At 42.6% G+C, this 23,302-nt stretch overlaps 1 protein-coding gene across 1 annotated transcript in view; it reads right to left on the bottom strand.

The window, feature by feature from the left end:
- Nucleotides 1–14,385: 14,385 nt before the first annotated feature.
- Nucleotides 14,386–23,302, bottom strand: part of znf407 (zinc finger protein 407) — a 145,318-nt gene continuing 136,401 nt past the window's right edge. The window contains exon 10 of the mRNA XM_083988856.1: nucleotides 14,386–15,743. Within this exon, the coding sequence (XP_083844982.1) occupies nucleotides 14,854–15,743 (890 nt within the window). The 3' untranslated portion in view covers nucleotides 14,386–14,853. The remainder of the gene's footprint in view (nucleotides 15,744–23,302) is intronic.

Genomic DNA, 23,302 nt, shown 5'->3' with positions numbered 1-23,302 from the left:
ATCTGTGATTCTCCATCACACACTGTTCATCTTCCAGGTCTTTATCTTTCTTATTCGTCAAATATATCACATCACTGAAGGGCAATTTTCAACACAGTCATGCAGACAATGTGAAACTTTACTGGGATCATTTCTTCTTTTCTTTTCATTTTTTTTTACTGCAATTTCAAACGATCATTAAGGTGATAATCTGTAAAATCTTTTTTCCCTCTTTTTCTTCTTCTTCTGTGGTGGCCAGCCGTCACAGCTTTGTGGTTTTTTTTATTTTTTTATTTTGCTTTTGCACTAACCCTTGCAGAGATCAGTCATTGTGGTGATTTTTTTTCAAGCAAGAACAGCAAAAATGCATCATATTCATGTCTTCTTCTTCCTCTTACTTTTAATATTATTATTGCTGTCATTATTAATATTTTCTTGTTATCACCAAGCAGTCTTTAGAAAGACCCACTGTGTGAAACTTGCTCGTCAAGTAGAAAGATAGTGATATATAACGGTAACGACTGTTCTATAAAAACAAATGTTCCTTTGTTCTGCTCTGTGTAAATGAGAGCAATTCATTCTGAGAGTAAATTATCATCAGCTGAACATGAGCCAGCCTAAATATGTGTATTTTTGTTTCAGAAAGACGTTGAGGGTTCAAGGTTAGAGAACAAGATGATTTGGATTGACGCCACTTGTGTGTGATGCTTAAAAACGATGACCTTGTTGCCCTCTGTAGCCTACCATACGGGCCTCGCTGCCTATTGCAGCATGTTGTGGAGCCTACATCACGAAACCTAATTAGATTGTTGAGTCAATCAGCATCCCACAGGTACATAACATGGCTGTAGAGAACAACAAACCTGTCTAATTGCCCTGAACATGATTACACCTCTCACCAGGACTGAGTGCTTCAAATACGCTTGTTTTGGTTTTTGATTGCAAAGTCGTTACATGTGCTAATTGTGGCATGCAAACCTGTTGGAGCGAGCATCAACCTTGAGATGGATGTCTAAGTTCATAAGCATTTGGAGCAATAAATGACATTCTTCCCACTCCACACACACTGAGCTCTATGCCTTGGAAATAAAACAGCTTCTGTGCATGCGTGTTCTGCTGTTTATATCCACTGTGAGAGTCTCACCTCCTCCGAGCCAGACTTAGCCGAACATAATTACCCAGGGCGCTCTGCGATAACGCCTACTGTCACTCCTCATTTACAAGGCCTGCTGGAACTCCACTCAATTAAGTAATAAAACATGTTCTCTACTATTACCCTCTATCACATGAACATTTCAATAGTGCACATCCATAATTGACGCGAGCTGCTCTGCCTTTAAATTGGCAAGAGAGTTGTGTGAGGAGGAGAGGAACATCATTTAGTCAAAGTGTTGATGTGTTGGTTCAGGACTGTTAAACTGAATTTCTGAAGTTTACTTCTTTGCCTCAGTTAAAGAGAGAGAGAGATAATCAGATTCACCTCCGTTACACGACTATAGGTCCATTATCAGTTTCATTTAATAAGTGATAAATGTTCATTTTATCTCCCTAACTTCAAAACAAATTGATCCATAAAATCACACACATGTGTTATTCTGAACACCTTGTACCAGGTCTTTATCTTTTGATGAAGAGGAGATCAGTGCCAAGAGAAACACACATCTTAAAAATTAAAGAGATGAAGATGGGAAACTGATTTAAATATCTATAAAACTCTAACTCTAAAAATTTGTATTTTGTTCACAGTATTTAGACACATGTGCAGCACATACGTGTTTTTTTTATGTTAAAAGGCCACCCTTGAGTTTTCTGAGCTACACAGCGGTAGATATGATAAACAAAAGCATGAAAACTGAGTAACATTACAGGGATGAAAATGTCCTCGCAGTATTTCTCACCATGTTGTTGTGGTAATGTGCCTCCTCTGGAGTGTCAGCTAAGTGTGATGTCTGTTTTTACTGTACCAAGAAAGATGAAAAGAAAAAAAAAAGGTGCGTTGGAAGCAGGGATTTGTGGTCTGATGCAAATATTGCTGGGTCCCCAAATGGCGACAAGGACCCCTGGCCTGTTGTGACCTGACTACGGGAAGAGAAATGTAGTCTGATGCAAATTTGGGCTGGCCTGCAGTCAGAGCCCTGCAGTCGACCCTGAGGCAGTTAGCTAACTCCCAAACTGCCCCACGTACAGCACTGTAGATGTATTGTAGTTGCACTGTAGCTGTACTGTAGCTGCTGCGCTCACTGTTTTTCCACTAGATGCTCTCAAGGGCCCCCCCCTCCTCCACACACCCGCCTTCAGTGATGTCGGAGGCCACCTCTACAGGCAGCTGCCACACCTATGCTGAGGCAAGAGGCTTCTCTATGAACTGGGGTAACATTTCACATGTGTTGCCATTAAACACCCAAAGGACCCTAGCTGTGTATGTTCAGTGTGGAGGAAGGAAGTCAGCACAGGGCTTGTAAAGAAATGCATATCAGTATTTCATTTCTATCATGTGAGGGAAAATATATTATGCTGGTCACTATTATTAAAGTTTATCAGCCTCATATGATTAAAATGATGTCATCAATTCAGTCTCATGGTTTCAAAGTCACATGGCTGCAACCTGGTATCCAATACAGAAAGTTACACATCACATAGTTACTATCTGGTCCACTTGCTTTTATAGGACAAACTGTGATCAGGCCACACAATAGTACTAAGTGTCACAGATGAGCTGTAGGCTTCTTCTTTTTTCTGCACAGTATTGAATCCGCAATATATAACTGCTTTTGTGCACACAGGGTGGGTGTTACTGTTTTACTCACTCTTCAAGGATCAACCTACAGTTTAGCCATATTGCAGCTCTACAAATGTCCGCATACATGTGTTGCTAATAGAGCACATATGAAAGGAGACGGGAGATGGGTATGCTCATTTTCATAAAGACCACAAAAGCTGTTGAAGGTCTAGTCCCTGAGACTAATAAGATCAGGATCAAAACAGCAGCTTCAGCTCAGCACACAGGCTCATACATAGTCCCCACTTGACCTTTAAGCCAACTATGTAGGATGCATGTAGGAGGTGAGTTACAGTATGAAAATGAGTGTGTGTGCAGGTGTGTCTGCATCTGTGTTTGTATCTGTATCTGTGTAGTTGGAATATATTTGGCTACACAGACTCTAAAACCCTAACGTCTTTTTCTGTTAAAAAAAACACACACACACACAAAAAAACAACAAAGGAGAATATGTGGTGCAGCAAAGTATATTTGTCCATCCTCTCAAAAAGGAAAATACTAGCAACCATTGAGTTTAGAGTTGTGTGCATGTCAAAGTTCACCAGAGTTCTTCACCTCTGTGAGCAAATCCCGTTTCCATTAAAATGAATAAATGATAAACAAACTGCTTTGACTGAGCCTGTGCATATGCATGAAAATGTGTAATACATGCATCCCTGTTTCATCCATGTCTCTTGTCACTGCCTGTCTCTATTGTCTTGTATCAACCCAATGAATGAGTGCCAGTAGATATTTTGTGTACGTGTGTGTGTGTGTTATGGGATCTACCCACTGATTACTGAGGGCGAGTCTCAGCCTTTGGGAGAGTGGTGAAGGACTGGATAAGCTCTCAGTGATGTCAGTGGCGTTTAACGTGGAGGGAAAAGCCTCTGCAGTGTCGCTCACTGAGCCGGACTCTGACTGCTGCGTGTTTGTGTTGGACATCAGAGCGTGACACTTGATGCTGAACAGACCCGCGACGTAGGCCAACACAGCGCAACGAGAACTGGCGGAAGAACCTGGGGCATGGTGGGTAACGAGATCCAGTGAGACCAGGGGGCTGGATCATGGCAACCTGCCATGCTTCGTGCATGTGAAGTCAGAGTTCGAGGTCATTATTCCACTTTCTCCACCCCACAATATTTACTTTTTTAACAATATCTTAATGCCAGTCTTGTTTTGTCCAGCGTTAGTAAGTAACATGAGAGATGAGAGAAACACAAGGCTGTATCTCAGCTTCCTCTTTGGTGTTAAATTCAGGACAATGTCCATTTCCACAGTGTTAATCCCATCATAACAACAATATAACCACATCACACTCAGCAGCACTCTGCAACCTAAGTTTCTCTTGAGTCTTTTAGTCAGTGTCAAGTTATTGTCAATAATCAGTTTCTCCAAAGACGTTTTCACATTAAAAGCCTCCTAAGGGTTAGGGTTTGGAGGTGTGAAACAACATAGAGAGCAGCAATACAGCAATTTAATTTAATCAGAGTTTTTACAGTATTGCTGTGCCCTTTATTTTTTAATGCTAATATTGTCTGTGGTTCAGTATAATTTGATATTGACTTTTACATGAGAATTTAAGATAAATCAAACCACGGGAGATGTTACTAATCCAATAATTGTATGACTTAGATTATTCTTAAGGAAAGAATTTTAGTGTGCCATAAAATACAGCTTTCAAACAAACTGGAAATAAGTTCAACATTTTTATTTATAGCCACTAAACGATATAAAGACAATGAAATTGCTTGTGGCTCTGACGATGACAAGCCACTAATGACAGTACGTATTAACAAAACCCCACAGGTTTTTGACACGTTAAAGCTGGGTTACAGAACACACACACACACACAAACTCATACTATACACAACACAAAGACACTCACACACTCATCAGCTCAGGAGAGGCGAGGGGAGATGCTAAGGTGGTGGCACAGGGAACAAGGCGGGAGAGAAAGTGAAGATCTGGGGTCTTGGCAGGAATCAGCATGGCATGACAAGGCTCTCATTAAATCTCATGTCAGCTCATAAACTAATGGAGGCATTAGCATAGCTTATAGTAGGAATATGAGTCATTGGAGATGATATATAATTTAGAGAATCTGCGACTCAGCCCTAAAAACGGTGATTCCAGTTTACACAGCCCCTGTTGATGAGAGCCCTCAGCAGATGTAGGAATATACTGGCATTCATTTGTGTGCTGTGCATTAACACAGCATCTCTCTCTCACACACACACACACACATGCAAACACGTACACATACTTGCATCAGGAGGCTAATTACTGTAGCTCATGCGTTACTGATACCATCTCTTATTTTTCTCCCCTTCCATGTCTAATGGTTGTGACAGTAAATGAAGAATGCCTGGGGGGGCATTTTCATTGTGACACATTTAAGAGAAACGAAAACACGTGACTGGAGTGTGTTCATGTGTGCGTGCAGCTTCGCGTGCCTCTTTACAATTCTTCAAAGTGCTGTCACTAAACACAAACACTCAACACGCACACACACCAGCTTGATAAGATCTGTTCAGAAATCTCCATCAAAGAATCACCATTAATTGTCATCTGTCACAGCTGAAGCGGCACAAGGGCAGCTCGGTTGCATTTTGATCAAGACGGGGTATAGAAAAGCGGCTGATAGGCTGTGACGGCTCCAGGGTGCGCCTGGCGTCTCGGGGGCATCTCTCTGCCCAGAATCAAGCCTTCATTGTGGGGGAAGGAGCTCTCAGGGCCCCCTTCTAATCTGACGCCCATTCTCCTCTCTGTCTCACCTGCAGGTGGGAGCTCACACTGCTAAAGGCCTCCTCACAATCAGCGCCCTCTCTCTTTCTACCCCCCCGCTCCTCTTCTGTTCCGTCTCCCCCCTGCCTCTTCCTTCTAATCCCCCATCCATCCATCTATCGCTCTCTTCTCGCAGGTGCTTTCCTCCATGTTTTACAGACTTGTTCCCAATTAGCAGCTTTCATTTTTTTTTTTTTGGGGGGGGGGGGGGGGGGGAGAGAAATTTGCTCTGATGTTCTTTTGGCAAAATTCTCTTTCATACCTTTCATTTTGTCTTCTTTGGATTTGTTTCACATCGCTTCTCTTCACTCTACTTCTTCTTTTTTTCTACCCTTTCTTCTCTCCTCGCCCTCCTTCCGCTCCCTCTCCTCCCTCCCTTTCTGCTATACCTATCTATCTATAGTCCGGCAGATGCTGTCCCATTTGTACTCTCCCCCATGACATTCCTACGGGGGATTGCTTAAGGATTCAGGAGCCTCAGTGCTCATGGATCACACTGACACTTGGTCAGCATCAGCAGATTATGAACTATAGGCGCCTGACACCCCGCCATTGTTCCTCCATCTAAATATGAACAATAAGGCCCATCCGACGCCCACGCTGACAGCTTATTCGCTCTTATCACTCCTGTGGAGTCGCCCGGCATGATCTGGGCGCCTCCCCCTTCCTCCTCCCCACATGTACACGCTGCACCACCCCCCCCTCCCGACACTCCTCCTCCTCCTCCTCCTCCTCTCCAGCCCCCCACACTTCAGCCCCTTCTTAGCGTAGCCACAAGGGCAGGGGTGGAAGGACTGGAGGGAGATAGAGAGGGGAAGGAAGGAAGGGGCAGAGGGCAGATAGGAAAGCTTGCTGAAAGACTCAGATGATTGTTAAATGATCATGGGAGGCTTTTGGTGCCTCAGTTTGAGTAGGCCTTTATCTGGTAAAACTAGGGTTGTAGTGTTTTGTTCAGGGACACTTTGGATCCAAGTCCAGTCAGACCAAACAGTCCCAAAATTTGACTGCTTTGGATCAGCAGCGCAGTTCTATTCAATCACGCTATTCACATTAAAGCAGCTTGGACAAGCTGTCGAGGCATCCCGGTGATTCAGTCTAGTAATGCAGTTATAATTGCGATGCCCTCGTTTTTTTTCTAATTACATGTCACTGTCAACTGTCAGATAGTCAAACACTGGTTGAACTGATACAGAAAAGGTATTTTTATACTGACGCCGGTTGCTTCATGTGGACAGCTCCGAACAATAGCTCAACTTTCATTTGGAGCTACATGACACACAACACAACTGTATCACTGACATCAAAATCAATGATGGAAGACGAAAATGTTCAAATGCAGCTTCTTCTTTTTTTCAACTTCTTTTCAACATCCATTGCTGACAACTGTACATGGAACCTGGGGAACTGGGCTCGTGGGAATGAAATATGGATGACGTTAAAGGTTAGTCAGCTGAAACACCTGGTTAAGACTGAGGGAAGATTGTAGTTACAGGTAGTAAAAAATGTGAGCTCCATCTCCTGAGAAGTGGAACGCTGTATCCAACATCCACACTTCTACCTGCCAACTTTTTTTTAGGGCATGAAACTGGAGGTAAATGGAGAGGTGCAGAATTGTTCAATATGGGGAAAAGTTGCAATGATACTTGGAAGATTTACTGATGTCAACTGAATACCCTCTCCCTAACCACACCCTCTTTGAGCATGTAAGAGAACCTACTAGCCTTTAGATAACATAAAACGTGATAGGCCTTCTTAGGACCCAGTGTTGGGAAACATAAGTGTGGATATTATATTCCATCTCTGCCAGTAGATCCCTTTAAATCCTACACATTTGTCCTTTAAATAAGCATCAGCAGTGTTTGGGTAAACTGTGACACTACCCTGCCACTGATCTGCACATCTCTGTCACTGTCACAACTTCACAACCTCGACCAGCTTTTTAATGAGACTGGCCGAGTTTCCTGTTGACAGCACACCTTCTACATAAAGAACAGAAAGAAAGAGAGAGAGAGGAAGATGGGTGGGTGAAGAAGAGGAAAAGAGCAGTACGAAGAGGAGGTGGTGGAGAGCAGTGGAGAGTGGCGAGGCTTTCTGAGCGGAGAAGGAATTAACAGGGCCCCAGGGACGGCCAGATCAGAGCCAAGGTCCCCAGAGAGCACTTACCACAGGGGCCCCTTACGCTTGTTACAGCAAGGCAGGGGCCACTAGGGGACTCCCAGGGCTACACTTCACAAATGCGAGGCTCAATTCACCATGCAAGATGGTTAAAAGGCAGACGGTCAGGGTGGCTGGAAAGGAAGCACACCGCAATTATGTCCTGCTTTGAAATACCCCGCTATGAGAGAACCAGAGAAATTATAACAAGCTCAGATATGTTTAAGATCAATTTGGGAATAAATCCTTGTAAATGACGTATTCCTCTTCTCTGAGAACATTACACTTAAAGGCTAACTCCCATGTAGGGTTTTTCAGAAGGCTGAAATGCCAACCAGATCACTGGGGATGAGGGAATTAACCAATAATATGAATCCTGTTGAATGACACAGACACCACCCATTGGCAGCACCATAAATTTGTGACTGCACTTCTCCAGTGGCACAGTCAGGACTAGTATCACATCTAATCCAATATCAGTGACACTAAAACTCAGTTCAGCAAATGAGATCACCAAGAGTTGAGGCCTCACTTCCTTGTTATACATTATGAGACTGAAGTAGGAAAAAAAGAAAAAAGTGTACATGACAGGGGGAAGGACTAAGAGGAAAGGCTGCTGTGAAATAACACTTTTCTCGCGCTCAGATATTTGACATTCTCATTTTAGTCACGTCACTTTTTACTTAAGATGCAAACACACATGGGTCCATTTATAAACACTTCATACAGTGACAATAGTCCAACTGGAATGGAATGTAAGTAATAAATGAAAACAGAGTGAGTTGTGTTGCAACAGCAACAGTCTGTGGGATCTCTCCTCATCGAAAAGAAAAAAAAAATCTGACACATCTGCCCTAAGAATGTTTATATGTCTTTCCTCAGTCAGATGATGTCGGACAGTTAGTAAAAAGTAAGAAAATGTGCAGCTCACAGTTTCCAGTAGTGTCAATATGTTGTTAGTTGAAATGACAAGATGGGGCTTCATTGTGTTGAATTAGTAAAGGATAGCAACAGATTTGTTTCCATCCAACTGACAAACTCGTTTTTGAAATGGTGCAAATGGGACCACATTTTCCACCAGTTGTGTTGTGGTCAATCAGTCAGCTCTGTGAATGTCAAAAAAGGCACATCCACAAGGAGAATATCTGTCAGGGATGGATTTACACTCACCAGGCTGCTGTCAGCAAACATTAGCCATTTTTGGTATCAAAATTAGCTACAATAAGTATTCTATCTATCTACTATCTGTTGGTTTTAGTCATGCTAATGTCTAGGGATAACAATGTCAGTCAATCTCTCCAACACACTGGTTTGAACTGAAAGGTGTTGATGGACAAAAGATTGTAAAATCACATACAGCACCATCACATTGACATTTGTGGTAATTTATCAATAATATATGATAGCATTGATCATCCCTTAATATTTAACCAGTCAAAAAATTCAGTTCAGCTTTGATTATAACCAAAAACTTGCTAAACCTTAACTCTCGGCTAATGTTAGGACGTTAGTTTAAGATGCTAAACTTTATACCTGCTAAATGTAACGTTACAGTTTTAGCACTAACTTATTTTCTTTGCTTCATTCTGCTGCATTCTCTCCAGGTATCTTTCCTGCTGGCGTTAGTCGTTGTTGTTGGCTTTGTTTCTCTTGACTGTATCCTGTAAGTGTTTACTGCTGGAGTGACCCAATTTTTTGTCAAGTGGAACATTAAAGTTTCACCTTATCATGAAATATTTTCAAAATCAAGAAAACCTATCATACCTTTTTTTTTCTCCCTCTCTTCATCTGTCATGCTGTTTGTTTTGCTAAAATGAATATACCAACAGAATTAACCCCTATATGGCAGTGCTGACATGAAGCAGATGGCTGCAGCAGCTATGTAGAAAGGTGTTATCGCAGGCTGACAGTGAAGATCTGCTATTTAAACAGAGTGGCGTGTTGGCGCATGGTAGCGTGCCGACTTCTCTGAGTCTATACACGTGAATCAGACTCTGCGAAGGCCACTGGTACAAAATTGAGGCTGTCAAATTGTTTAATTCAAAAGGGTAGATTTAAGGCTTAACATTTTCTTACCCTCAAGAGGTGTATATAATTTTAAATATTGTAAATCTAAATGGAGGAGAAGCTAAACTGGAACTGTTTTGAGAGCATTTCAGCTCAATCCTACTTCAGATTTCTCTTCCATGATGCGCATGGTGTTGAAAAAGTGATGCTCTGGTAAGGGCAGAGGGAATAGGCCTCCCACTGATCCAATCTTTGCCTCATCATTTACTTTTCCTTTCTGCAGGAGATACTTGTCTACATGTCTTTCATTCCCACTTTTCTATGTTTTGAAGTGCTACTCCTCGGTGTTGTTTACCTAGTTAAAAAGCACTTACAGTTGTTTCTGGTTCAAGGTTGAAACATTGCCATCTCATCGTCGTGAGCTAATCAGATCCCCTTTCAATCACTGCTTCTCCTTAATGAAGTGCAGCAGACTGTCAGTGGGACTGCCTGCCTGGTGCTTTTATTCTATTCTTTTTTTTTTTTTAGGGAAGGGGTAAGCTGTTCTATGGAGGCATGGAGAAGGCTTGCCATTTTGGAGGGGGTGTGTGTATATGTGGGATAGAGTGGGCTGTCAATTTCTGTCAGGCGCTGAGGTGTGTGTGGCAGTGAGTCTATGGCAGGGAGACTGGGGGGTGGGCGCTAGGCAGGGATTAACATGATCAAAGACACAAATGCAGAGCCACATAGGAAAAGTAAGAGAAGGGGAGCGGAGCCATGCAGGGCTCCCTTCATACCCCCTTTCCCTCCCTCTTCTCCTCACCCTTTTTTTTCCCATAATAACTCCCATGGAAGAGATGAACCGTAACTGAACCACGGCTTCCCCTGCTCTCCAACCTCTGCCTCAAACAACTATCGATTTACAGCAAAAAAAAAAAAAAGAGACAAAAACAAACATTGGATTCTGACAGTACATGCAACTGTACGCGGACTATCGATGTAAGCATGGATGTATGTACACACCAGCATTCGAGGTTCCAGCGAGCAGGGAGCATGCACGGGGAGACAGACAGGAAATAAACAAACAAGTCGGGTTTAATAGAATTGTACCTGGAGCCCTGAGGACACGCACACACACAAGCAGAGCGTATCAGGCAGCATGCTAATACTGCCAAAGGGAAGCCAAAACTAATAGCGGAGACATTAAGAAAATGATCCCCAGGCTGATATGTTTTCTATAGATGGCGACTAAACAGAATTGCCATATTTATCATACTCAGGGAAACAGAGAGAGAGAGAAAGAGACCCCCATCTACACTCCTGTCCCTCTCTGTTGTCCCCGGGAGAGTGATGAGAGTTGCCCCCGGGAGAAGGTGCAAGTTACTGTTTCTATGTGCGAGGGTGTGCATGTGAGTGTGCATTTATTTGTGTATTTCTTCCATCATACTGAGGAGTCCCTGCGCCTCGCTGCTACACAGCCGTGTGCGAGGGTTAGAAATATTCAGATCTGTACAGTAGCATTTCAATGATGTCAAAAAATACAAATTAATACAAAATAATTCCCTGCCTTCAAAGTAAAACCATTTACCACCGACTGTTCCACCTGCAGGATGATAACAGATTCACTATGAGGAACTTTCACAGAGGTTAATATGACCATGCAGTTTGCTATGCGATAAAAACCAAGTCCAATTGATGGCAAATGAAAATATACTGTCTCAATTGACTGGGTGTTAGCAAAATTGTACTTTAACCTGAAATCACTACCAACCGTGAGCCAGTGGAAATAAATTACAACACAAGACGTAACATTTTAAGTTGATATTGCAGATTATTTCTGTAGATACAAAGCTATATCAACAATCTTTGTCAGTCTTGGGCAGGTCACGTGAGGTAAAACCAACACAGCAAAGTTGCCAAAACAACCAAAACAATGAGCTAAAAAGATGCCTCCACAAAGCCAAGAGAAACCGTAGAGCTCATTGTGAATTTATCCCTGTGATATATACTGATGCTATGCTATAAGGCTGCTAATGAGGATCTAAGTAAAACTACATACAGAATATAATATATGTTTTGTTTAAGTAAAGTGGGATAAGTATGATTATATCAAACATACTTAGTGGAGTGTTTTTTAGTTGTTTAAAATATTCCTGGGTAGTTTGTTTTATAAATTACATTTTATAAGATAGTCAGAATTTGTATGTAAACTCTGCATCTTCAAGGTAAACAGCAGTACATTAAAGAACCTCAAAATCATATGCACTACTACATGAGTAGTCGCCTCCCTCCACTGCACCCAGCTGTCAGGAGCATGACAGTACCAAGAAACTGTTCCAGTGTAAAGAAGAAACACGTTTCTCCCAGTAGCTACATTTTAAACAGTTTCTAAGTGCTTTTATGTGTTACTTCCACCTTCACTCCCACTTCTTTACCCTCATGTCTCCATCCATGTCTTCCCCCTCCCTCCCCCCTCTGCCCTTTTCTGGCTCTCCAATTAAGCTTCAGCGGCAGGTTTCCATCAGCCGTCTGGTCGTCTGCAGCAGGACTCCTCGGAGCAGAGGCCTGTCAGGAAATGAACTCATCACTGGGTGACAGCTGCTAATTTCTCCCTCTTCCATGTCACACGAGTGGCCTGCTGCAGTTAATAATGAGCCATCCAGCCCTGATTAGGGAGATACACAAGGAGGGTGGGGATGCACACAGTAGAGTACACAATCACTCAGACAGACATGTAGAATAATGTACAAGCAGGGGCGCAGACACACATTCCCACTCAGCACTGAAAAAAAAAGAAATAAGAAGACACAAACACTGTGAGCTAACACCATGCAGACACAGGTCAGGAATCAAAGTTAATGCTGACATCACACTTGTTGACATGATTGTTCGTGGCAGATGGACTGGTTTTAGTATTTCTGAAAAGTTTGATCTGCTGGGATTTTCATAGTCTCTTTACTCTTTGGTGCAAAAGACACAAAGCATCAAATCTGTGGATGAAAACATTTTGTGGATGAGAGAGGTCAAAGTGGGTAGACTGGTTGGAGTTGAGGCGATGGTAACTCAGATAACCGCTCTTCACATGGTGGAGTCTTAAGTGGCACAGTCTCGAGATCCAAAACCCGTAAAACACCTTTAGAATTTAGTACAACAGGAGATTGGCAGAACAACTCACTTGTACATTAAAATGTTACTGTAAATGATATTATCAATTGATATTTCAAATATATCTGGGGTAAAAATGTGCAGGAACATACAACTAGTAGAACACGGAAATTGAATAAATATCACATTACATTTGGCATTTGTTCCTCCAATCTTCCCTTATATTTTCATACATTTTCAGGCTCAAATAATAAATACTCAAATAAAAGTCACTATTAATATTTCCAAATAACAAAACAAAACAACAACCTATTGATCACAAGTTGCCTGTAAAGGGGTCTCATGCCAAAAAGGCTGGAAAACACTTACACTTACTCTTTTGTTGTTCATCATAAAATGCAAATAAATTCAGATTACATGGAGTGTTTTAAATATTTAACCCATCCCACCACCAACACACACGCTGTCTGTATTTTGATATGCATCATGCATTTATTTGCATTTTTTCTACCACTCAGTGGGTGTTAACAAACTTTGGTTCCTGCTCAAAGGCACATATGGATGCTCACACAGAGAACGTGACCTCTGTTAAATGTGCCTATCTTTTGCTGAATGGGAAAAAAAAACCCTGTATGAAAAGATTGTGTGAGTTTATAAATGCAACATGAGGCTGGGAGCAGGAGACAAAGACAGGCTGAAAGGCAGACAGGTGTTATGTGAAATTACAGGCTCCCTTCTCTCTGTGTGGTTGTGGATTTCACTGCTCTTTCACTTCTCTCTGGCCTCACCTCTCTCAACATCCATCTGTAATCCTCTCATTTTTCCTGCCCACTCCTCCACTACTTTCTCTCTCAGCCCACCTTCTCGCTCTGCGTGCGCAGCGCTGTGTGTGTGTGTGTGTGTGTGTTAAAGGGATGATCTTTTGATGCCCTCGGTGTGTACGAGTGCTTTCTCTCTCTACTTTCAGCGGTTGGCCATTGTGTTTGCAGCCGTCATACTGCTCTCCCACTCACTCCATCAGAAACCAGGCCCGTGTAGGGGCCTAAATGAATATTGATTCTCCCTCCAGTGCTGAATACTGCTGGGGAAAAAAGGATGAGCGTGTAGTACACAATGAACGGAATGGGACTGATGGTGGGGAGAAGAGAGGATGACGATTAGGATGATGGTGATCATGATGACGATAATGATAATGGTGATGATAATGACTCTGTTAGTGATCAGAAAGCATGATGGGAGCCATCAGCTGATGCATGTATGTGCATGTTGCTTGTATGACGGCGCTGTTCAGTACATGTAACCGCTGTATTGATGCTGAAATGTGTGTTCGACATGACAATTAACAGCAAATACATGTATATAAAAAAAAACTAAGACAGTTGTTAAAAAATTAGGCTCAACCTTTATTGACACAAATGAAACAGAATTAATGTTTTACAGGTTTTTTGAAAAGATAAGGGTTTGCCAAAAACACATAAAACATCTAGAAGATCTGTTTTCGAACTATGGGTTTGTAACTGATAGTACACTAATCACTACAAAGGGTGGAGGAAAAACACCTAGGAAAATGGAAAATAATTAATAAACCAAACTGTCATAGGACACATGAGCAAAATTCAACAAAAAAACAAACAAAACAAAAACAAAACCTAAACCTGTTGTTGTCTCTAGTGAGCAAAATACACATTTTACAGTGAGCCATTTCATTCTCAGAATATTAGATGCATATTTTAAAAAATATTTAAAGAAGAAATATATTCATTTTCTTGCATGGCATTAATGACGTTGTTAATATAATCTTGGTGGTTGTGATGATTGCAAGTTACCTCACTTAGCACCAAAACCTCTTTCCTTCACTGTCTGTCTAAATAAATGATGTTTAACCTGAGTTTGGCATAGCCCAAGAGAAGACAAGAGAAGCAAAACCAGAGTCAAACAATGCAAAACAAGCTGGGAATAAGAGGAGAGGAAGACTCTAAGAAACTGATTTCCTGGCAAACATTTGGCCTAATGCAGCTTTAACAGAATTAAACAGGGAAATCTGAAATGAAAGGACAGATCTCTACTTCTATTGCTCTCTCTTCTACCCTTCCAGGACTATATTATGAGGGGATCCGTCCAGATAAACCACCATTTCTTCTGCCTGCTGCTCTGCCTGCTGCACCTCTCCTTCACCTGCCCCCGCCTCTCCATACACGCCTTCCTCCACCTGCAAGGTGCAGTTGTCCAGTTCTGTCACGATGTAGTGAGTGCCTTCATCGTTGACGATGACCTGGGTCAGACCTTCCTTCATCATCTGTGACGCTGCGAGCTGCAGCACCTCCTGCATCCCCTCCTGCATCCCCTCCTGCCCGCTCTCCTGGATGACCTGCACCTCCTCCTCCTGCTCCTGTTTCACCTCTGCCTGCACTTCACTCTGCACGGCTTCAGCCATCTCGGGGCTCAGGACCTCGTGAATGACGGCTGCCTCTCCTTGCATTTCCTCCTGGTGGCCCATTTCGCTGACGGCACTCAGCAGAGCGTCCAGAGCCGTGGACGACTCTGAAACAATGCGATTTTTTCCTGCGGTTGTGACTGTCACCCCTCCTCTCGCCACGGCCTGCAGGTTCTCCCTGGCCTCCCCTGACTCAAGAACCACAAACTGGGTGCTGCCTCCGGCCAGGTGGGCCCCCGCCGATGCCACTTCCCTGCCTGAGGCTATGACTTGTCCGTCCTCGGTGATGTGCAGCACCTCGGCCACCTGGCCGGCCATGGCCAATGTTTGCAGGGTGGCAGCAGCCGACTCCTCCAGGGCCTGGTCGATGGCTACCTCCCCGCCGCCATAGCCCTGGATGATGATGACCTGCTGGACTTGCTCATCGTGTCCATCCGATGAGCCCTTCCTGTGCAGATCTGGAGATCCCAAAATCTCTGCCTCCACAAATGCAGCCCCTTGGCCCTTCAGGCGACACTCAAAAGACTTGGACACAATACCTGAGGAAGAGTGAGAGAGACATATTCCATATTAGATGTCAGAGTTTTGATATTTTTCAGATACTGGAATTAAATTCTTAGACTGCTAAAACAGAGTTAAAATAAGAGACAGAAAGGAGTCAAAACACAGAGTTTAAAAGGAAAATAATTTGGTAGGAAGATGATGAAGATCTAAGATCTTTACAGACAACCCCCACTGTTCGACACCCTTTGGACAGCAGATGAATTATGAAAAATTAAACCATGGTGGTGTGAAATAAAGAAAAAATGTGAGAAAGTAAAAATCATTCATTTTCTTATCTTGAAAAAATGAAGTTTTGTAAGTGGGAATGTTAAAAATGTTAAAAGCAGCTGACAGTGATAGGTATTTTTTGTATGGGAGCTTTTTAAAACATAGTGATGATGGAAGAACAGTGGTTGACAAATCTGACAGTCTAAATTAATCACAGTCGTATTCAAATTTTGGGCATCTTGAATATTGTTTTCATTTAAGACTCTCTGCAAACATTCCCCTCTGTACATATTCTTTTGTGTTCGTCTCAGGTTTTTAATTTTGTTTGCTTTTTATTGATTCCTTTTCCCAAAAAATACTGTGATTCACAATCTATGATATAGTCCAGTTCAGTTCAGACCCGTTGTGTCACTGCCTCGTAATAGTAGACAATAGGCATAGTATACTGACAAGCCAATTAAGACACATACAAAGACACACATAGCTGTCCATTTCTCTTATTGTTCTCAGTAAACACACAACAATTAAAACTTACTATGTTTAGGCATCAAACACCGTAAGAAAAAAAAAAGCTATATGGAGGACTAAGCTGACATAAATGGCGATGAAACACTGCACATATTTGTGTCACTTAATGCATGAAAGGAGACAGAATATGGAGATATTAGGCTGGCGGAAAGAGTGTGGTGAGATACGCCTGGTGCTAATTGAGCCACACTGTGCCCTCTCAGATCACAGGTTGCCATGGCGTTTCCAAGGTGATAGGAACAGTGTTAGAAATGCCATTGTTTAAACAGCGCCTGGCTTAGACACTCGTAGGCTAATCTATGCAGAAAAATGAGATTTTTACACAGGGAAGAAGAGACTGTTCACGCCTGGGCTGCCAGGCACAGAGGAACTTATTGAACAAAAAAACTGAAAACACACATGTATTGTTGTCACTGAAGGAGGATATTGATCCTAATTTGCAATGTTTTAGTCTCACTTGACGATGTGTACTTGAAGGTTTGCATGTTATAAAATCCATTTGGCTCATTAAACTCATTAAAATTCCTACAAAACCACAACCCAACCACAACTTCAGGAAATAGAACACATTTTTTTTTTGCTTGGTTTCTGAAAAGTTGACATTTTGGAAGCACAAGGTTTAGTCCCAAGGGTGTAATGCCAAGAGCACACAGATCCCACAGTACATACAGGAACAAACTCATCAATCACTGATATTCCCGTCTCCTTCTGACATTTAATGTCCCGCGTTCACAAAGTTGACAATGTGATCAGAAAGTCATAGTTGTGCAGCAAGCAAACAAACTGTGACCCAGCTGTGCCCCGTCCTCAAACCGACACGGAGATGTGTTAGCTTCAAGTTCCACTCTCACTGGACAGGTAGGCAGTGAGCAATAGTCCTCTGGTGACAGCGAGCCTCTTAATCCTGCACCGATACAATCTCAAAATGGACTATTGGTACATTTTACAAGTCTGTACATCAGCCGCTGAAGGAAAACAGTGTGAAGACTTTATTTAGGACCGAGTCGAAAAAAAAGAGCAAACTGTTAAATCCTGGACAGATAGAAATAGCTGATGCCAGTGTCACCAGTAACAGCCTCTAAAGCAACGCATGCATCCACTTACACATCTTGTTTGTGTAAACGAATGCATGTCCTGAGTATTTTACACAGACAGAGAGAAAATAGGAAAAGTTAGCTGTTTCTGTTGTTCAGTCGAAAATGTACATAACAAATTATAATCACAGAACAAAAACTGTGAGGCAGGCTGAGGACAAAGCTGCTCTTGTTGTTCCTTTCAGCTGAGTTTTTAGTTACTCCAAACTCTTGGTGTAAATGAGAACAGAGCGTTGTAAAGGTTTTTTTCTTTTTGACAATACATTGTGAACAATTTTGCTCCACTATTTGGCATATGAAGTGCACAACACCCTGATTCTGACCATGGATATAATATAATACATCTGTGACTCTGACCCACGGAGAAAGACTTCCTCCACTGCCTCCACTATGTCTACCTGTCTCTTCTCCACAGTATGAGTCTCTGTTCACCTGTATACTTCAACTGCATCCCCCTCTCGTGTGCGATAACAACACGCATTTGTGTAAAGGCAAACAAACAAGAAAATCACAGTGATGCTGCAGTACGCAGGCAACAAGTAGCTCTAGTAAATATCAGTACAGAGTCTTCTATCTGTATCCAAAGTGACAAGTGCAGTAGTTAGTGTGTGGAAGGAGTCAGCACTGCTGAAGACAGCCAGAGGAAGTTGGCATTTTTAGCAGCAGAGGTTACCCATTTACACAGAGCTACAGGGCCCGTGCTAACTGCCTACGCCGAAATGCTGTGAGCTGAGAGCTTTTCTGCAGAAGACAATAACTCATTGGCTGTGCACTTTCTGCTGCATTACAACGAAGCCTGTTTATGTGTGCGTGCATGTGTGTTTTTTTTTTAAGTGAAATGTCATATTAGAGTGTGAACTCCTGACCATGTGTGTACATCCAGTTTGGTAAAACTCAGTTTTGCCTGTCCGGGGCAAATTTAATACATTTATATTTGTATGTATGAGAGTCTCTGAATTCGCATGTTGTACGTATCTATTATTATGTGGGAGGAATGTTACAATCAGGCTTAGCTGGTGTGTGTCTCAACATTTAGTGCTATACAGTATGTATTTGTATGTATATTCTAGTCCCTGCTTAGGTGTGTGTACAGTGCTGTGGGGGTGGTAAGGCTATGCGTTGCTTGTGTGTGTCACATTAGCCATGGGGTGCTGTCGGCGGGGCCCAGCGGCGGCCCGCTGAGGTTTATGGAGTGTCACTCAGTCGCCGCAGCCGTGAATCAAGTTAATGTTGCAGATCCCATCTCTTCAGTTGTCCTGCGCTCCCGGTGGAAGAACAACATTTGAACAGCGTGATTTGGCCCCGGCAAGAGGCTGATGCCTGTTTAATATGTGTTTTGAGTGTTCTGACTGACTGATTCCTTTAACAGGAAGTAGGAGAGAGAGGATGAGGGAGAGGCAGAGAGGGAGGGAGAGATGAAGGCTGCTTTATTGGCTGTGATCTGAAACAAGATGGAGGCTCCCTGAGAGGAATAAAACAACAGGAGGAGGAAAAGGATGCAGAAATGAACGGTGATGTCATTTTGACTCCCATCTGACAGGAAGGGCTTGGGGAAAAGTCTTGCTATAGAAACTGAATCAGTGACTTAAACAAACTTCCACAGAGCTCTTAGTCTGTGAGGAGGGGATTTTACTTTTTACAGGGACTAATGTTAGAATATGTAGAGAAAAAAACAGTCATCATTGTGTGGGGAGGTAACAGTGATGGAGTGAATCTATTTAACAAATTGAAAAAAAAAAAAAAAAACTCCTCCTGAATGAAAGACCAGTGAAATTAAACTAAGCCTCGTTTTGCTGGTGGCTGCTCTGAAACCTCTTTGTGAACCCTTAGGTGGTCCCTGGACTGCAGTTTGATAGCCGCTCTTGTGGGGCGACTCTGTGCCTCACACCGGTGGGTGTGTTAGTGTTCAGGTCAGCGCGGAAGCCTCCCTGCTCAGTGTACGGTACAGATGCAATTATCGATCAGCGGATCAATGGGCTGCCCAGTGGCGGGGGCCCGGGGCCTCTAAGTGGCATTACTTCAGCTCGGAGAGGCCGCCAGGGGAGCGGTCAGACAGCACTTACCAGCAGTTAGAGAAATTAACCTTAACACCGAGACACCGGCACACACACAATCAATTACATTCGCTGTAACACAGGTCAGCTCGCTATGAATGTAAGCTCACTTGCACACGCACATGTAATCAGGCCCGCACACACACCGAGATGTGAGCTCTGTTATACTTGCGGGGACTCAGCGCTGGTTTTATTCATTCTTTAATCCCTGAACCTAAATGTAGCCCTTGTGTTAATCTAAATGTACAGCACAATAAAGCCTAATTGGTCCTCATAAGGTTAGCACTAGAAAAAAGACACACATACAGTACACACACACTCGGAAAGACAAAAGAAATCAACTTGAACCGATACGACAGCAAGCAAAGTCAATTATACTGTATCAAACCATAACACAAGAAAGGAGAAAAAACATGCTCACCAAATCAATTACAAGGTCAATGGCAGGACCATGAAAAAGCCAGAGCCCCTGATCAATTCTTAACTACAGCACAAAACCCTTTACAATCCTTTTACCAGCCGATTACCTTCAATTATAGATATGAAGCCGCTGCCTTAAAAAGAGCATGATGGAGACCCCTAAACCTGACACACATATGGCTGTTATTTGTGGGGGGATTTTTACAGACAAGGTGGCGTGTGTGTGTGTGTGTGTGTGTGTGTGTGTCAGTGGTGCAGTCTTTTGAAGGTGACACTGCTAAGTAGATAAAGTGTCAGTTCTGGGTGTATCGAGGTCACCGGGGAAGGCCTGCATAAAGAGAGTGTTGTGCTTGTGTGTGTGTGTATATTTGTAGGTATTTATTTGTGTCCACATTTTAATGTATATGAACCTATGTGCGATGTATTTCATTAAAAAGATGCTATAAATAAAGTTTTATTGTTATATTAATCGTGCATAATACCTCTGTCTTTGCATTTGTGCATTTTGCTCTTGAAATGATGTGTGTGACTTTTTGTATATGTGTATAGCAGTAATTATCAGGTCTGTGTGTATCGGTTTATGGGCAGATGTTCATTTTCTTTACATATATCATAAAGACCCTGAAGGGCATTCATGTACATGTGACTGTGAGGACAGTGCCTGGATTTATACAGTTACATGTGTTGAATTTCGAATTGAATACATTATTTAAAAAAAAACAAGACAATCAGCCATATGTGTATGTGTTTATTCACTTTTATGTGTGTGTGTGTGTGTGTTTTTGAGGATCTTCTGTGGTCGGGCTGTGTACATGATGACCTTACCTGCCTCCCTCTCCTCCCCTGTGAGGCCTCAGGCAAAGCTGCATGTGTTTCCTATGCGTGTATGTGTGTGTCCGCGTCCGCGCGAGAGTGTGCACACAAACTAGCAGGTCAGCCGGGGTCTGGCTGGTGATGGCTCTACTTTGTCTGGTAGGGACAGCCGCTACTGTCACCTTTACAAACGCCATGAATCAACGCCAGGGAGGACAGGCTGGCCGACCAAAAAACAACCAATTATACAGCAGCCAGATTGACACCGGGTGGACAGGGCAGCCAGAGAGATGGAGACACACTGAACACACCCCAAGGACGAATAAACAGAAGAGAATGAGGGCACAGACTGACAGAGGGCCTTCTGGGCTGTTACACCGATACGGTACCTCTGAAGGCCAATATTAATTCATCAGGGACTTTAACTAAAACTTCAAGTGAATATCTTTAACATAACAATGCTATTACATAAATGAAGGTCTCTGATTTTATTCCCCGGTATCAGTTTATATAACACAATGGAGAGTTTTTGCATAAATCTTCTGGTACACAGGAAGTTATGCATGTTGTGTTTTTGGCAGTAAATTGTCTATAGTTGCTTTACATCCATTGTTTGGAGCTCCTTATGATTGGGTGAAGAGTTTAGACATGTTTTTCTGGACCAGGCTGCACTAAAAACACAGTAAAAAGTAGAAATCCACCATAAAATACATTAAAATGTATCAAACATTTTGCAGACGGTGTGCAATCTACTTGTTCCATAAATAACTGAACTCATAGTTATTTTAGTTATGTTTTCAGTAATAAAATGTCAGTCCAGCTGCACAAACGCAAAGAGTGCTCTCAGTAATGGAAGATTCAACGCAGGGAACAGACATACGGTATGTGGATTTTCCTCTGAAATACAGGCATATACACTGGGACAATATTACATTTGAGGATGAGCAGGGAAGCAAAAACTAATAACATAAAATGATATAATTTTTTTAAACAGGAAAGGAATAAGAAAGTGATGATCACTCAGGGTGAATATTATAACAACCAAAGCCCTGGACAATGAAATATAGTGTTCCATGGGCCCATGGGCTGAAGTGCAAGCGGGGCGCACACACACGCACACACACACACACACACACACACACACACACACACACACACACTGGACAGGAGGAGCACAGGTCAGTGTCCTGCTCTCAGCTCTTTTTCTGCTGACAGGGGATGACCAAGTGCAACAATAATCTGGTCCACACTAACTCTTTCTACCTCATGTCCCCCAGGTCTGTGCCCCCAGAGAGTGAGAGAGAGATGAGGGAGGGAGGGAAGGAAGGAACAGGGGGGCAGAGATGAAAGGTGAAGAAAAAGAAACAATATCATTGGGGAACCATCTCAGCTACACCTTTATGTTTCATCCTTCTCTTTCTCCTGGCCATCATTGTTTTTACAGTCTGGTAAAAAAAAAAAAAAAATCATTCCAGTGTCAGTTGGACCGTGTGAAATAAGCGAACAATGAAAACACAAACATCTTCTGATGCTGCCCAGATTTGAAAATGTTGGATGCATTCACACTACTTCACAAGGAAATAGTCAAAATAAACTCAATATTTTCTTTTAAAATGCCGTATGCATGTTATTTTAATTTCATGACACTATAAACAGACATCTGGTTTTCTGACTTTTTTCATGAGAGAAGAAAGGGATGGGGCAGAAAACACAAAATTTAGACATCAAGTGAAAAGTTAGATTATAAGGGAGTGATAAGTAAAGTAACACTGGTAGAAATGTGCAGGGAACTCAACATATTCCAGTAAGTCACAACTATATTTAGACCTGCGACATGTGCCAGACTTGACAAAGCCCATTGCCATGCTGAGGCTGGCTACTTCTTGAGAGGACCAGATGGAGGGGACTCTGGAATGAAGAAGGCCAAGTTCAGACGGCCCGGTTAGCCAGTACAGTGAGTACAAGATGTTAGGGGCTTTTGTAAGGAAGTCCCTCTGCAAGATCAATGCGTCATCCACCACAACACACAGGTTGCTGGGAAATGTATCTGGTTTTGCTGTAAAAAAGAGCAAACGTGTGGGAGGCTGCTACAGCTGCACAAAGTGAGGCCCGATCAACCTCAGCAGGGCTGCCAGCGAGAGGGCGTCTGATGCTGAAAGGCCTGAAACACCTGATGCCTGCAGGTTACATCACTGTTTTTGTGCCCTAGAAAGGCATGAGGAGATCCATCATTTCAACTTAGAAAAAAAAAGAAAAAAACCTGACTAACCAGATATGACTAATGTGCTACTTTTTTTTTGTTTGAGTGCGGCTTATTTCCCTGATGCCGTGGTAAATCACAGCAGCTATTTGCACTCCTCAGATGAAGGTCAGAAATGATGGCAGTGTGATGGCCAGATCCAAGAAAAAAAAAAAGAG

Source organism: Trachurus trachurus, assembly GCF_905171665.1.
Source record: "Trachurus trachurus genome assembly, chromosome: 16".
Lineage (NCBI taxonomy): Eukaryota > Metazoa > Chordata > Actinopteri > Carangiformes > Carangidae > Trachurus > Trachurus trachurus.
This window is presented reverse-complemented; position numbering and strand designations above follow the sequence as displayed.